The following is a 16778-nucleotide window of genomic DNA, read 5'->3' on the forward strand; positions in this document are numbered from 1 at the left end:
TCCTATAATTATTCTTGGAGTTTGTTCAGAGATGCAGTTAAGTTCCTTGGAAATGGACTGATCCTTTCAGGTCTTGCATTTAAAATTTTCTAGACAGAACTGGAGCAGTGCTTGGTTGTTCCCACTGCTAAGAGAAGATCATTCTTTAAATTCTATCCAATGCCCATAAGATTATGAGGTTTTCCAGTACGAATGATGGAAGTAGTCAGTATTCTCTGCCTTGTGTGAGCTCAGAGTACTGTTCCCTCCAATTCCTTTGGATGATTCATTCCCCAGACTCTGGTAGTTTCCTCACATGTAAGCATTGATCAGTACTCTGGTTTGTCACTCCTTAGAGCAGACAGTAGGACAAAAACCACATTCTCTATCTAGAAGGGCATTCTTTTTTTTTTTTAAAGGATTATTTATTTATTTATTTATTTATTTAATTTGGCTGTGTTGGGTCTTTGTTGCTGCGCGCGGGCTTTCTCTAGTTGTGACAAGCGGGGACTACTCTTTTGTTGCGGTGCGTGGGCTTCTCATTACGGTGGCTTCTCTTGTTGCGGAGCATGGGCTGTAGGCGTGCGGGCTCAGTAGTTGTGGCTCACAGGCTTTAGAACACAGGCTCAGTAGTTGTGGCGCACAGGCTTAGTTGCTCCGTGGCATCTGGGATCTTCCTGAACCAGGGCTCGAACCCATGTCTCCTGCATTGGCAGGCAGATTCTTAACCACTGTGCCACCAGGGAAGCCCATACAAGGGCATTCTTGAAATGCATATCTTCAGGCCAAGACTGGAGCATAGAATTTTATTTACTTTCTCCCATTAGTGCATTAGAATGGATTGCTTTATCAGGTGTCACGTGGTTATATAGCCTGAGAAGTCAGAAGACAACTACCTAACATCTGAATTTTTTGAAAGTTTCCCACAAATGTCTGTAAACAGGCAGTGGTTAACAAACTTTATGTATGGACCCCCAGGATGCTTGTTAAAAATACAGATTCCTGAAGTTTGGCAAAATGTTGATAATTGTTAAATTTGACTGATAGGTACATGGTCCATATACTCTTCTACTCTTGTGTTTGTTTGAAACTTTCCATAATAAAAAGCATAGAAAAAAACAAAATATATTAAGATTCCTAGGCCTCTATGCCTAGAGCCTGATTTAGTAGCTCTGAAGTAGGACCCAGGAATCTGCATTGTCACAGGTGCCTTAGCTCAGGTGGTCCTTAGACCACATTTTGTAGTACACTCACTGTTAAGTGATTCATTTCCTCCACTTAGGTGTCCTTGTAGTTGCTGTTTTCCCAATTAAAGTCTCATCCATGGGCCTCCAGCCATTAGTGCTGAAATAAGTGAACACTCTCTTCTCAGCCCATTAAGCTCTTACCTGAACAGCCTCTGGAGGACAGGGATCCTTGTAACCAAAACTGTAAGAATGGAACTCTCCTCCAGTCAAAGAAGCAAGCTCTTTCAAAAATCCACTTGCAATCTCATCATTGTAACAGAAGGAGATGGTGTAAATAGGAACTTTCTGAAAACGTCTGGCCTGCTCTATAACCATTTTAGGTGGCTGAAATGATACATTTTGAGGGGAAAAGGGGAGATGGAAAGAGAGAGGAAGAGACAGAAAAAAAAAAAAGATGTGAAAATCCCTAATATTTGCTCTAGATAGTGAAATTCTCAAATAGTAATCCTGTATACAGCGGAGAATGACTTCTTGGAAAGGTGTAAATTCAATTCAATAAACAAAGCAAACACTGCCAGATAGTGAGAGCATGAAGACCAATGACTCAGCTCTTGCCCTCTGAGGGCTCACAGTTTGGTGGGAAAAAATCTAGGAGAAATATTTGACTAACCAAACTACTCAATTTCAGTGGACCTAAGCCTAAAGTCCATGCTTTTAAAATGCTGGGCTATACTTCTGAGCACTTAAAGTATTAGGGTCATGGGTAATACACCTTGGCTATTGGGATTCTGCAGAGTGAGGCCACCAGATGTCCATGTGGCTTCCAAAGCACCTACTCCCAAAAAGTAATTTCTAGACCATGGTCAATGTGTCTCCCACAGAGTGAAAAAAGAGACATTGATTTAGGGCCCTTCCATGTGCTGGGTACTCTGTTGCGGACAATAATATCCCAGTTAATCCTCACAACCATCTTGTGAGAGAGTTTTGGAAAGACTGCTAGTTGCCTACCTCTCCTTTTTTTTTTTTTACTGTCAGAGCCCTGGTTTTCTTTTCATGGTAGCAACATACTTAGTTAAAAACAAACAAACACAACACATACACACTCATCTTCTGACACTTTTTTTGCAGCTAGGTGTGGCCAGGTCTGTCCACTGAGATATAAGCAGAAGTCTCAAGGGAGAGACTTTTTTTTGCCAATAACAAAGACAAAGACTTAACAAAAAAAGCTAATATCCTCCCCTTTTCATCCCTGCCCCCTGGAAAGTGGACACTCTGCCTAGAAGTGGAGCAGCTCTTTTGTGACCATGAGGATGGACGTCACGCACAAAGACAGTGAAGCATAAAGATTAAAGGAAGCCTATTTCTTGGAGACGTCCTTGAATAGCTGTATAACCTAGACTTCCTTCCGCTGGGCTTCGCAGCCATAGGGATATAAATCTCTCCATTGTTTCAGCCATCATTGGTCTGCTCTTCTGCTTTTCCTCCCAGTAACATGAAACCCTAATTGGCACAGTAGGTACGGATATGGACTCCACTTAAAGATGGAGAAACTGAGGCTCAGAAGAATTAAGTTTCCTAGGGTCATCAACCTCTTAAGTTGGTAAGACTAGATTCAAGAGTTTTTACTACTAGAGGCAATGTCAGACTATGTGTTTCCCCGCCGTTTGCAATAAAGACCATCTCTTGCTAAGGACTGACTCTCCGTAAACATTACACGACTCTCAGGAAAGATGACTGATGAACTGCCCTGCCACCTCTCTACCAGCACCACCACACCCAGCTGAGCACCCTCAGAAGTGCCTCTGATTGTCTTGCTTCCACTGCCTTTGTGTTTCTCAGTCCCTCTTTGATGGACCCAAATTGCTGGCTCCAACTGGAGAGTGGCCAGTTCCCACTCTCCACCCTCAGTTCCTATCCTTTGACTGTTAACCCTTCCTATACGTTTGCTATGAGCCCTGGGGAGGCAGGGGGATGAGGGAGGCCTCTGGACTCACCACTGGGAGATGGCCAGTTGAGTGGTCCCCCAGAGACTGGTCTCATTCCAGCCACCACTTACACATGGCTTCAGTCTCTGGATCTGACCAGCCTTGAACCTGTCCCTGCCTATAAGCCCACCCACACCTCTCCTCTCTTCTCTCCCCTCCCCTCTGCCCATTGGCTGGTTCCTAACCAAACAGCAACCTAACCTAGCTGAGGGCTGATCCCATCCCTCTTGTCAACTTCAAGGACAGAGCAAAGCCCTCTCTGCTGCCTGCTCTTCCTTCAACCTAGCTTCCGTTTTGAGGACTTACCATGTGCTGGGCACTAAGGGCTCTGCTTGTGCTCTCTCCCTGCATCCCCCCCACAACCCACCATGGATGGTACTATCATTATCCTCATTTCTTACAGGACTCCTGGCCACTGCCCCTCAGCCCCATATACCAGACTGGAGATGCTAGACCTAAATTCTGTTAATTTGATAGATAGGGTTTTAGCTAGAAATTACTCCTATATTGACTTACAGCTGAGATATTTGGGAAGGGAAAGAAACTAACGTTGATTTAGTGCCAGCGGTGTGGGTGCCAGGGACTGTGGGCAGCGTTTTCATCTTCCATACGCTACCTGACATTATTTCATATGGTCATTTGCTCCTTGCCTATCTCACCATAAAACAGAAGCTTCACTGAAGGCAGGCATGTTGTCTATCTTGCTCCTCACTGTATCCCAGACTGATAGCAGTACCTGGCACATAAAAGGTGCTCAGTAAATATCCGTGGAATGCCAAAACAAAAACAAAAACAACCCCCCCCCAAAAAAAACCCCAGTGTTTAGGGACTTCCCTGGTGGTCCAGTGGTTAAGACTCCGTGCTTCCACTGCAGGGGGCATAGATTCAATCCCTGGTGGAGGAACTAAGATTCCACAAGCCAGGTGGCAAAAAAAAAAATATATATATATATATATACATATATGTATATAATCTCCATGTAATGCATTCACGAGAATATCACCTCATTCACTCATAGCAACCCTGGGAGGAGGGAGCATTAGCTCTAAGTCACGGATGAGGAAATTCACATCGGGGGCACTTGCCCAAGGTCATTCAGATGGGCAGTGCTGGGGATGAGCTCTAACCCAGGTCTCTGGCTCTAAAGCTGTTTATTTCCATCAGTCCTGACAGCTCAAGAGAGCATGAGCAAGTCTCTTATGTGTATCGCTGTGAGCCCTCCACCAGCACACAGCCCCAGGTAGTGTTTGCTAAACCGGCACGAGGTTCTAGTGCCCAGTGTGGCGGTGGAGAGTTGGGCGGAAGGCGGGGCTGCACCTTGATTGCAGAAGGAGCTCCATCCCTGCAACAGAAGAGAGCCACGCTTGTCCTCCCGCCCCAACCCTGCAGCCCCCAAGGATCCTTTTCGCTGGTGGGTGTCCTCACAGCTTAAAAGAAGACTCAGTATGTTGAAGTAAGCCTTTCACCACCACAGCCTGAGTCACCCTGACTCTCCCCAGCCACTTACTATAGTAGCTCAGCTCGCGGGGCTGTGCCATGCGGGGGCCATGTCTGTTAGGACACCGAGGAAGCCTTTCTCAGCCCAGGACTCCTTAGTCTATTCCCCTCAGAGGTCCCGTCAGTCCCTAAGATGGGGCCAAGCAGCACACCTGAGACACTCTCCCCCAGTACCCTCGTCCCCGAGCCTAAACAGGTGTGCAGCCAGATGTTCCTTTCACCACAAAAGTCAACTTGGGGTGTCAAGAAAGGCAGGGACGGTTCTCCCAACAGCTTGAAGGAGGTTTGTTTGTGCAGAGGGGCTCACCCTGTGCCTTCCCCTGCTCCCATCCCTCGCATACCCTACGTGGGGCTTTATTATCCATCTGTTTTTGTTTAGAACGGTGCAGATACCTTTCTCACGTCCATTCTTGCGAGGGTGAGCCCCTAACTTCAAAGAAGTCCCAAAATAACCACAGCCAAAGATGTGCTGGGCTGCTCCTGACAGAGGCCCTGCAGTGTCCATCTGCACCTACAGATGCCCACCAAAGGACACCTAGCAATCCCAGGCTCAGGAAGAACCCTCTGAACTTGATTAATTAAAAGACTTGTCTTCTATATAATTCTGCCCTGGACATTTAATAAACAAGCAGCACACTGATGTTCATGGAATTGAATCCTGAACAGCATCTCTGTGCGTTCTTCCAAGTAGAAAATTCTGCGGAGTACTGGGAATAATGACATTGGTCTTACATATTCAGGTCCTACAGTCAGTGAAAATTCAAAACCAAATCGAGATTGAGTGGTACATCTTAATGTCCTCTACATAGAACATGAATATCAAATATCCATTTGTTTTTTTGAGAGAGTCTGAGGAATAATGCAAAATAAGTAGATTGTTTGTGAGGAAAAGGTAGATACAAATATGAAATGCCTGAATAAGAGTTTATAAATCACTTTTTCAGTAACTTGCATATTTCTGATTCCAGCTCGTTCATTTCCCTAGTGCCTCATCGTTAAGTGGACCACAGACCCTCTGGGAATTTGGGGGCAAGCTACTGATCTTCTCCCCAGAGAAATGTACGAGTGCATTTTTTATATAATTTGGGGAGATTCCAGACCCTCATAAGTCTATGATGGACTGTAGACCGAGAATCCTTCTCAGCACGCTGCTGGCACAGTGGTACTTGGTAAATCTTCTTCAAGGGCTATTTGGCGTATCTATCAAAACACATACCTTTTAATTGAGTTCACTTCTCAGAACTTATGCTACAGATATACATGTGCAAAATGATATATGTGCACAGTTACTTTTGCAACCCTGTATATAACAGGAAGATTGAAATAACCTAAACACTCATCACCGGGGGACATGACTAAGCAGCTGTGTGATGGAATAGCAGGCAGCTATAGAAAAAATGAGGAAGCTCTTCATGCAATGATATTAAGCAATCTCCAAGGTATATCGTTTTATTAATACAGTCGCAGAGTTGTGCGTGTAATATGCTACCATTTATGTATTTTAAAAGGAAATATACATAAACAAACATCTGTCTGCAGAGCAAACTATCTCTCAAAGAAGAGGCAAGAAACTGGTAATATACTGGTAACAGACATATCACCTGCCTCATAGCTGGTGAAAGGAGGTGGGAGGGAGGATTTTCTCTACATTCTATCCTTTCGCACCTCTGTCATTTGTACCATGTGAATGTATTACTATTCAAAAATTAAATCAAGTCAATTTTTAAGGTAGTTTTATTAAATCTATGTCATTTAATATGATGCACTCATTGAGAATGATGTTTCTGAAGAATTTCTCATGACTTGGAAAAACGCATATATTAGATGAGAAAGAGCAGAAAATTGAATTATGAACAATTTACACCTTATTCTTCCTTATGATTATATGCTTACTTATATTTTCTAAATTACAATAAAATCAGTTAGGATTTATTAACAAGAAAAAGATCCCCTGTCCAGATGACTTGCAAGTCAGAACCTGCAGCCTACTTCTTCCCCCAAATGCCAGCCCCATCCTTCTAGGGGCTTTTGGACAGCCGTGAACTCCAGGTGCTCGAACTCAGCTTCCTCCACCAGAAACCCCCAGGTCTCTCCTTCTTTAGATTTCAATCAGTTAATAACAATTACTAGAAACCAGAAATCAGTCATCTTGACCCCCTTCTCCCTTGTTCCTCACCCAGCCCCCCACCTCTTGCCCCCAAACTGGCCACCAAGTCCTTTGATGCTACTTCTATGATCTCATCTCTGGAGGGTCCCCTCCTCCGCATTTCTGTTGCTCCTCCCTGAGGTGGGACCTCACCAGCCCAAGATCTAGTCTTTCTCTGGCTCTCCCATCCACCTGTGCATTAGAAGCATAGCTCTAACACACTGGCGGATGGGACCATCTGCTCCTCTGAGAGTCCCTACTGAGGTAAAGCCCATCCTTTCTGTGTGACATCCAAGGACCTTCACAATCTCCCCCAACCAAACCTCCGAGACTCGGCCCTGACACTTTTCCATTCATTGCTCTCGGGATGTTCCCTCGAGCAGCCCACATATTTTCACACCTCTGTTCCTTCTGCCCAGGATACCAGTCATCTCCCCCGTTTAGGAAATTTCTTCCCCTCCTTCCAGACACAGCTGAAATGCACCCTCCTTGGTGGAACCTTGCCTGGCCTTCTCTCCATCGTGTACAGCAGAATTCATCACTGTGCTCCCGTACAGCCCGTAGCACAGGCAACTCCACTCCCTCTATATCAGCAGAATTAACTGTATATGCTAGCACATCCTCCGATGTGTAAGCTCCCCTAGGGCAGGATATTATTCATCTCTGTAGCCTCAAACGTGCAGCCGCCACACAAGGAGCATAAACAAGGCACAATAAATTGCCTCTGAATAGAAAGTGCAGTGAAGTTGATAGGAAAATCATTCCAAATAAAATTTCACTTTATACAACTTCGTGGCCATAAATCTAACACTGTAGTAAAATCCAGTTGCTTTAGTGTTTAAGCCCTGGACCGTTTGACACCGGGTATTTTACAATATTTGCCTAGCAGTCTTCACATGCAGACACTTCACAATGAAGGAAACAAGTCGATACTAATTCACTTTAGCGGTTAATTTACATTGTACTGGCATGCACATCCGTATATTTATTTAATGCCCAGAGCATTAGTCTTTCATTCACAAAGCTCAAAAGAAGATGAACAGACGCCGCTAAAACTTTTCAAATATTTTCCAGTCAGGCTAAACAAAGAACATTTCACCAGAAAGGCATGCTTTTGTTTAAATGATTACTAAGTTAAAATTAGGGATAAAACCAAGGACACTGTGCAGTGACATGTTTTAGATTCAGTGTCCCCAAAGGAAAAAAATCAAAAAGAATCTCCTCACTCTTAGTTTATAATAAAATATAAACCAGTCTTCCATGGAAGGCATACATCTCCTTTCATGGGGTTGGTCTCCAGGTCTATGGGTGTGCATCAAATTAACCAAACAACACTCACTGTCACTTACATTCTCCTCACTGTTGTAGTAGACAAAGGAATTTCTCAGTGTGTGTGTTTTTACCTCAGTTGTGCGTCCCTAAGCCAAGTAAGTATCTCTCAACAGCTTTTTAGTGGCAGTGGAAAAGGTCCCTCAAACCCACTCACAGCATTCACTTTCAGGGGATTAGTGAGTCCCTCTTTGTTCCCAACTTTGATAAGTACCTGGTCAGGTCTCCCATCTGTCAAAAGGTAGATTACTTGTGTTTCTTTATCAGCAAAAGCAATTTGCAGTGCGCTCAAGGTGTTTGTGGAACTTCCAATCTACAGAAAAGAGAGAGAGAGACATAGCAAGTACATACTTGAATCTCAAAAAAGATCTCACAAACAAGTGTTATTTACTCTCTGCTTCCAAAAAGAGAAGTACTTGTGAAATAAAAGATACAATTAAATTAGATTGAGATCATAATTTAAATCCAGGAATTCCAAGAAGACAAATCCCTGAATATGTCATAAAAGCATCTATGCAGACAGTTCCAGGATAGCTAGAAGCCAGGACGATGGATTTCCTGTCCTGATGACAGAGCTCTTAATTCAATTTTATCTTTGTGTGTTTCTGTGGCAGGCACTAACTCAGTTACTGTTCATTCAGCTGTCAGCACGGCTTAAACATGCAGCCTGAATTCCCCCCAGGCGGGGACCATGTTAGTTTCCAACCAGGATTGATTCATGACACCCAGTATTCAGCAAACATGAGTGTGGTGTCATGAGCAATCCAGAGGTACAGGAAACTGTAAAGTTGTAAAACACCTGCAGTTTCTGCCCAGGGAGGTACAGAACTGGCCAAGTTGTCACTCCAAAACTCAGAATGAGAAACAGCCAGAAAAACAGCAAGTACATGACTTTTGTTATGCCCATGAGAGGGCTCAGGTCACAGGGCAACCAAGTGGCCCCAAATCTGGGGAGAGTCAGGCAAGAGGCCAGCCCTGGGTTTCTGGGACAGGATGCAGCCAGACACTAGAAGAAGAGTTGGGCTGGGGTGACTGGTGAATCAGCGGAGGCTCCCAGGTGTATGTTGGCAAGAGGCCCCAGATATGGGGGCATCGGCGCTCTCTTGAAGGCTGTTTTGCCACAAACCCCACAGGGTGCTCACAGAATAGATTGGGAGAGTCTAGAGAAAGTCTCCTTCACGGTGCAGAACTGGGGGAGAGAAACACAGGAATCTCCATAGAGACCCTCTCCTCACTCTCCCCATCAGAACAAAAGCCTTAATCTGTGTATGTATATGGGGTGGGGGGGCAACAATGAACACGCTCACCGTAGGGCACTGGTCAAAACCCAGGAAGGCTGGGGGAAGGAAAGAGGAAACAACAAACTCTCTACACCTGCGGAAGGAGCAGGGCTATGTGCTGGGCTCAGAGACACTGAGAAGGCCACACCCCTGAGACTCCTGGACACCATGCCTGATTAAGACTGAGGCTTATTCAGAGAGCACCCACCCCCATCACTCCCCTAGAAACATCAACTAACAAATAACTTTCAAGAGAAACGCTCTCTCTGAGGCCCAGTGTGGAAGGAAAAATCAAAAGCCAAAGATAAATCAGACAACCCTCTGGCACGTCATCCCCTACCCTAAAACAAAGTGTCGCTACAAGAATTTGAGGGATGTGGTGCAAACAAACCTCAAAGCCAGCCCAACTCCTAATTAGAGTAATTTTAACCCACCCCACAAAGGAAGGCATGCCCATTTCCAGGCATGAAAAATATTTATCTCAGTCTCTATATACTGCACGTGATGTCCAGCTTTTAACAGAAAATAAGCACATAAACAGAAGAGCAAACAACATACTCCCGAGAGACAAAAGTACTCATCGGAAACAGACACAGACATGACACAGATGCTGAAACCATCGGACAGAAAATCTAAAATAACTGTGATAATGGCAAAGGTGAACAACATTCAAGACCAGGTGGGTAATTTCAGCAGAGATGGAACCTTAAGAAATAATAGAATAAAAATGCTAACAGTAAAAAACTCAGTAGGACGGTGAAGAGGTCTTTCAAAGAGTTCAGAGTACAGCTGTTCCTTGGTATCCACAGGGGTTGGTCCAGGACCCTCTCCCCCGACAGACACCAAAATCTGCAGATGCTCAAGTCCCTTACATAAAATGGCGTCGTATTTGCATATAACCTATGCACATCCTCACATATACTTTATTTATTTTTTAAATAAATTTATTTATTTATTTTTGGCTGCATTGGGTCTTTGTTGCTGCACGCGGGCTTTCTCTAGTTGCGGCGAGCGGGGGCTGCTCTTCGTTTTGGTGCGCAGGCTTCTCATTGCGGTGGCTTCTCTTGTTGCGGAGCACAGGCTCTAGGCGCGCAGGCTCAGTAGTTGTGGCGCACGGGCTTCGTTGCTCCGCGGCATGTGGGATCTTTCTGGACCAGGGCTCGAACCCGTGTCCCCTGCATTGGCAGGAGGATTCTTAACCACTGCACCACCAGGGAAGCCCCAACCTCGCGTACACTTTAAATCGTCTCTAGATTATGTATAATACCTAATACAGTTCAAATGCTATGTAAATAGTTGCCAGTGTGCAGCTAATTCAAGTTTTGTTTTTTGGAACTTTCTGGAATTAAAAAAAAATTTCCATCTGGGGTTGGTTGAATCCATGAATGAGGACCCTATAGATACAGAGGAATGACTATAGGTTCAAAACAGCCAAGGAAAGAAGTAGTGAACGTGAAGATAGAGGAATAGGAATTACCCAAATCAAAATACAAAGAGAAAAAACAGCAAATCAAAACAGAAAAGAGCACCAAAGAGCTGTGGAACAGTATCAAATGGTCTCATATATGCTTAATTGGAAACACAGGAGAAGAGGAAAAACAGGACAGAAGAAATATTTGAAAAAAAAAATAATGGCTGAGAATTTTCCAAAAACAATGACAGACATAACCCCATGGACACAAGAAGGTCAGATAACACCAAGTAGGATAAATAAAATAAATCACCTAACACTTCTGCCAGAGTGGTATACAAGGAAGCCAAGTAGTGAGCTGGGACTTTCATCCCCACCAACTGTACCACGTCCTCCCTGCTCAGTGATGTCCACTCCCGCCCAGCAGTAACAAGGTACTCCTCCCCATCAGGTGTCAACAGAGTTCGAGTGGGGAACCTGAACTTCAACCTGCACCTGGAAGTATGAGGCAGGGCCCACCCATCCCCCTGACAGAGCAGTGTGAGACAGAGCCAACTAAACAGAAGGCTAGAAGAATATCCAGTCTCATAACATGAAACAAAAACGTCTAGGATTCAACTGATAATCAGTCCATAGTACCAAGAAGCAGGAAGCTCTCAACCTGAAATGAAAACGATAATAGATACCAACAGCAAGAAGACAAATATGTTAGAATTATTCGACAAAAATTTTACATTAGCCATGAAAAAAATACTTCAGCTAGCAATTATCAACAATCTTGAAACAAATGAAAACTAAAATGCATCAGCAAAGAAAAAGAAGGTCTCATCAGAGAAGAAAAAAAGACATGAAGGAGAAGCAAATGGAATTTTTAGAACTTAAAAATAACAATAACTGGGCTTCCCTGGTGGCGCAGTGGTTGAGAGTCCACCTGCCGATGCAGGGGACACGTGTTCGTGCCCCAGTCCGGGAAGATCCCACATGCCGCGGAGCAGCTGGGCCCGTGAGCCATGGCCGCTGAGCCTGTGTGTCCGGAGCCTGTGCTCCACAACGGGAGAGGCCACAACAGTGACAGGCCCGCGTGCCCCCCAAAAATAATAATAATAACTAAAATTTTTAAAATTCTCTGACCCAAGGACTGGCTATGCCAGCTGACCACTGCTCTGTGACACCAGCACACAGCAGGCTCAGAACGTCTGAGTGTTGTCCTGAACTTACTGGGTTGATTCCTGGACCAAACCAGTCCAAAGAATAATAGAGGAATCTGGTCTTCTTGCAAATGAATTTTGCACATTCAGCAAGCAAGCAAGGGTTCTTCAATGAAGACTTTTGAAGAGACCAGAATCACACTTTACAAAAAAATGATCTGACATATTTTTAGCCGCGTAGATGGCTGATACTATCATCAGTGATTTTTACACGAAGCAGAGCCCACTTATGTTTTTACCCAATGAGATTACATATATAATATCTTGTTATCACAAACTCTAAATTAGTGGGCTCTGAATTAAGATACTTCCTACTGTAAAAGAAGACAACATATGTCCCAAGGAACCAATTTAACAAATTGTTTATGAATTTAATATCCTTTCCCAGCATAAGGTAGCCAGTTAGGACAAAATTTTACAGGCATTAATATTTCTTATAGATTTCCTCCTCCCATTTTAATTTTATTTATTTATTTATTTGGCCATGCTGTGCAGCTTATGGGATCTTAGTTCCCTAACCAGGGATCGAACCCGGGCCTTTGGCAGTGAAAGCACGAATCCTAACCACTGTACTGCCCCCAAATTCCCCCTTCTTCCATTTTTAAAAAACAAATCCCAAGGGAACTCCAGAACATCCCAATGACAGTGCAAGTTCTGCTTGGTTAATATTCAGGGAGCGTCACTAATGCCCATTTGTGGCTTCCTGTCAAGTCCAGGACTCTAAACTCAGGCACTGAACTATTCTAAGGATACTTGCGATCCATATTAGACCTCTAAGAATAACTCCTGGTCTCACTTTTAGTATATGTTAAATATCTGGAATGCTATGTGGTTCTAGAAAAAGAACTTTTAAAATTAAGTTCAAGACAAGAGAAAATTTGAGGAAAGGCAAATTCTCCCCAGTAGTCTGTGTAAATGCCAAGAGCAGCAGCTTTAAAGTTCTCCAAGTAAAATGCAGGCCTGAAGGAAGTATTTCACCTTCTTATGATACCCTGCTGCCCTATCTCTCTCCTTGCTTTCAGCCCTTACCACTCACACTGTACTGTATGTTTCCACAAGTTCATTACTTTTGAACAAAGTCCACTGTTAAAAGCAGCTGTAATATATCATTTGAAGCAAGAATGAAGCGTCAGAAGAAACAAATATGAATGTTTAAGTAAAAAAAAATTATATTTTGAAATTTGTTTTCATAAAAGTGCTGAGACTTGAGCCAAGAGAAGTGCTGTCAATAGAAGCTTATCTAAATGTTAGATATTGACAGAAAAGATTGACTTAACATGACCTCTGTAAGTAAAATGAACGTCTATGTGAAGCCGTGGCTATCCTTGGTGTTCAAAGCATTTCTCAAGCATTTCTATCCTGATCTCTATCCTTCTTCTCCCGGACCCAGGCTCCTTCTTACCTTAATGTCTCTAACCCAGGCCTGGGCCCCTTTCAAATTATCCTCATCAATTTCAACAAGTTTTTCCCGCCAAGCAACGGCTTGAGCATCAAACTGCACAAAATTGAATTTCCTTTTATACTTCAGCTGTTCCTGTAAGAGACAATTATTATTTAGCCATGAAACCACTTATGTGTGAGAAAAGATTAGGACAGGTCAGGGTTTGATACATTTTAATCGTTTGATATCTCTTTTCAGTTCTAGAAGCTAAAAATTACATTCAAAAGAGAAAATGTTTTCTAGTTCAAAAGGCATTTAAATAAAATTTACACACAGTTTGGATATTAAAAATTTACAAATGTATATATGTATAAACACATATATATATGTCACATATAAGTTTATATATATAACGCGATATTATATCCTGTGTTTAATACTGACATTAATGGTATACCGAATATGCACACTAAATGCTTAAAAGAATCCAAAACAGTGTTATCGCTTTGGTCAACATCTTTTTGGTCAACATCTTTTTGGTAAAGCTATTTTATTCACTTGCCTTCCATCAATCAGCTCATGTTCCTCCAGCAGAAGTTCATCAAATTAAAAATTCTATTTTGTATTTGTCAAACACTCCCTGCAATTGTTTCCTATGGTTCATACTCACATCAATGCTACCAAGTCATGACAGTACTCTGATACCCGTTTATATGTGTGGAAACTAGGAGTTAGGGAGCGTTAGCAGCCTGCTTTGGGTAGTACAACTCAGAGGCAGCACAGGTGGAATAAGGACCAGAAGCTCCTGACCATCAGCCCACGCTCCTCCCACACATTAGTTCTGGGGCCAGTGCATGCAGCATCCCTAACACGCACTGGTAATTAAAATAAGCATGCCGAGCTGAAGAGTATCTGGAAGACAGTGGAGGCGTGTGCACACCACAGGTTCCAGGATAGAGAAAACCTGGGGCAATGGACATAGAAATTTCCTTAGCAACCCGTATGTGTTATAGGAAGGACCCACAGAAGGAAGGGTCTGCTTGCAAAGAAGGGATGATGCTCTCACTGGCAAAAGGGAGCCTTTTTCTGAAGTGGCTTTTCTGTGATTTGAGTGCACACCTGGCCTGTGCATCTCTGACAACCACTACAGGTGTTAACTGGCGGAGATGCACTCATGATACTCGGCCCCCAGGTGCCTGATCCCGACAGCTCCATCTCACCTGCATGAGCTGGATGATCTTGTTCTTCACCAAGTCCAGTTTCCCCTTCATTGAGTGAGATGTGTCAATGAGAATGTAGACACAATCGCTAGGCACTTTTCCAAAAAGGACTTGACTCCCATCCTGTAGCCATTGAATCCTAGGCAGGAAATATTTGAAAGGGAATGGTTAGAGCCTGTGGCACTCAGAGCATCGTCCTAAGAACTTAATGATACGTCTACAGAGGAAAATCAATAGGACAGAAAAGTAAATCCAATACTGGGCTCCAAAGCCAAAAGTAAAATTACTTCCAGTCATCTGGTATTTTTGAGGCCTTTAGCTATGACTTCACACCATTTATTCTTCTAACCCTGCTGACTGCAGTCAAGCTAGTAATGCCAGCACATTCCTGAAGCTTCAGTGAAGCTTATGGATAGAATCAAGCAACCCCAGATCCCAGTAATAACCAAGCGCTAGGTGGTCGTGTAAGCAGGACTGCTTCTGTGGTCCAGGCTCAGGATCCCATCACAGGATGTAGATTAAATTCATGGTTGCAGGCAAGCCCTGGGGGAGAGGGTGGGGCAGACAAAAAAAATACTTGAAACAGTTCAGAGTTCAGCAAGGCCCAGTCAATTAGGCTTTACAGGGCAAAACACTGAAGAGGAGATCACTGCATAGGAGAGAAAGAGCGTCAGAGAGGGATGGAAAGAGAGATTGAAAGGGAGAGAGAATGTGCTCCAGATATCTGCAGAAGGGTGCCCTGGAGACTTTGGCTAAGTTATGATCAGGGCATGTGCGTGAAGAAACTACTGAAGCCAGGGAATAAATCACCAAAAAAGTAATAGATGGACCAACCCCTCAGAGCTCACCCAAGTCTGGAAATAGTTCATCTTCCAATCAGCCAGAGTGGAAAAGCCTCCGTAATGCATGTGGCCTCAAGTAGAGTCCTCACAAGGGTATTGCCTTAATAATAGGACCAAATTAGTCCTGAACTAAAGGCTCCCCTGCACCTACGCTGACATAACTTAAAAGCAAGCCCCAGAGTAACTTACTGCATTCCAAGTAACAACTGCATCACACAGCACACATAAAAAAATGCATCAAAATCCAGTACCCAACAATGTAGGATTCAAAATATCTGGCATCCAGTAGAAAATTACCAGGCACACAGAGAAGGAAACTATGACCCATAACCAGAAGAAAAGATCAAAAGAAACGTACCTGAAAATGACACAGATGATAGAATTTGCAAAAAAGGATGTTACGCAGCTATTGCCATACGTTCAAGAAGGTAAAGTAGGAACAGAATGAGGAGAGGAACGGAAGATCCAAAAAGAATCCTCTGAGGAAACGTCTAGAGATATACAATGACTGAAATGAAAAATACACTGCATGCTATTAACAGTGAAGTAGACACTAGCAGAAGAAAAGATCAGGGAATTTTAAGAAAGACACAGTAATAGTAAACAATCCAAAATAAAACACTGAGAGAAAAAGGTTAAAAAAATATAACAGAATAAGCAACCCATGGAACAATATCAAGGAGTCTAGCACATGTGTAATTAGACACTAAGGAGGGGGAAAGGGGCACAGAAAAATATTTGAAGAAATACAATCAAATGTTTCCAGGTTTGATGAAAACAATACACCCACAGATCCAAGAAGCTCAAAGAATCCAATAGAAAGAAAAAACACCATGACACATCATAATATAATGGCTGAAATTTAGTGATAAAGAAAAAAATCTTAAAAGGGACCAGAGACAACATAGGATAATAGGTGACTGCTCATCATGCAAGCCAAAAAGAATGGGGAACAATTTTTAAAGTATTAAAAGATAAAACCGTAAACCTAGAATTCTATACTTAGCAAAAATACCTTCCAAAACTAAAAGTAAATTCAAGAGTCTTTCAGACTAAAACAGCTGAGAGAATGCATCACCAACAGACCTGTGCTAGGATCTATACAAACAGACTAGAGAGCAACAGACATCACAAATATGTGAATCAATACAAGATACATTTATTCTCATTTTAAATCTGTTTACAAGACAATTGATTGCTTATAATGTATTTTGGGTTGATAGGATATGTGGAAGTAAAGTGTGTAGGACAGCAATAGACAAGTCAGAAAGGGAATGGAAGCTGAAGACTTTCATGATGTACGTGAAGCAATA

At 43.1% G+C, this 16778-nt stretch overlaps 1 protein-coding gene across 1 annotated transcript in view; it reads right to left on the bottom strand.

Annotated features, from left to right (window-relative positions):
* The window catches only part of VWA3B (von Willebrand factor A domain containing 3B), a 210169-nt gene that overhangs the window by 86783 nt on the left and 106608 nt on the right, over positions 1-16778 (bottom strand). Inside the window, exons 12-15 of the mRNA XM_029231383.1 lie at positions 14624-14762; positions 13425-13556; positions 8338-8436; positions 1368-1550 (exon numbers count right to left, since the gene is read on the bottom strand). Of these exons, the coding sequence (XP_029087216.1) occupies positions 1368-1550; positions 8338-8436; positions 13425-13556; positions 14624-14762 (553 nt within the window). The remainder of the gene's footprint in view (positions 1-1367; positions 1551-8337; positions 8437-13424; positions 13557-14623; positions 14763-16778) is intronic.

This window comes from Monodon monoceros, unplaced genomic scaffold (genome assembly GCF_005190385.1).
Source record: "Monodon monoceros isolate NGI ecotype Baffin Bay Population unplaced genomic scaffold, NGI_Narwhal_1 Super_Scaffold_19, whole genome shotgun sequence".
Lineage (NCBI taxonomy): Eukaryota > Metazoa > Chordata > Mammalia > Artiodactyla > Monodontidae > Monodon > Monodon monoceros.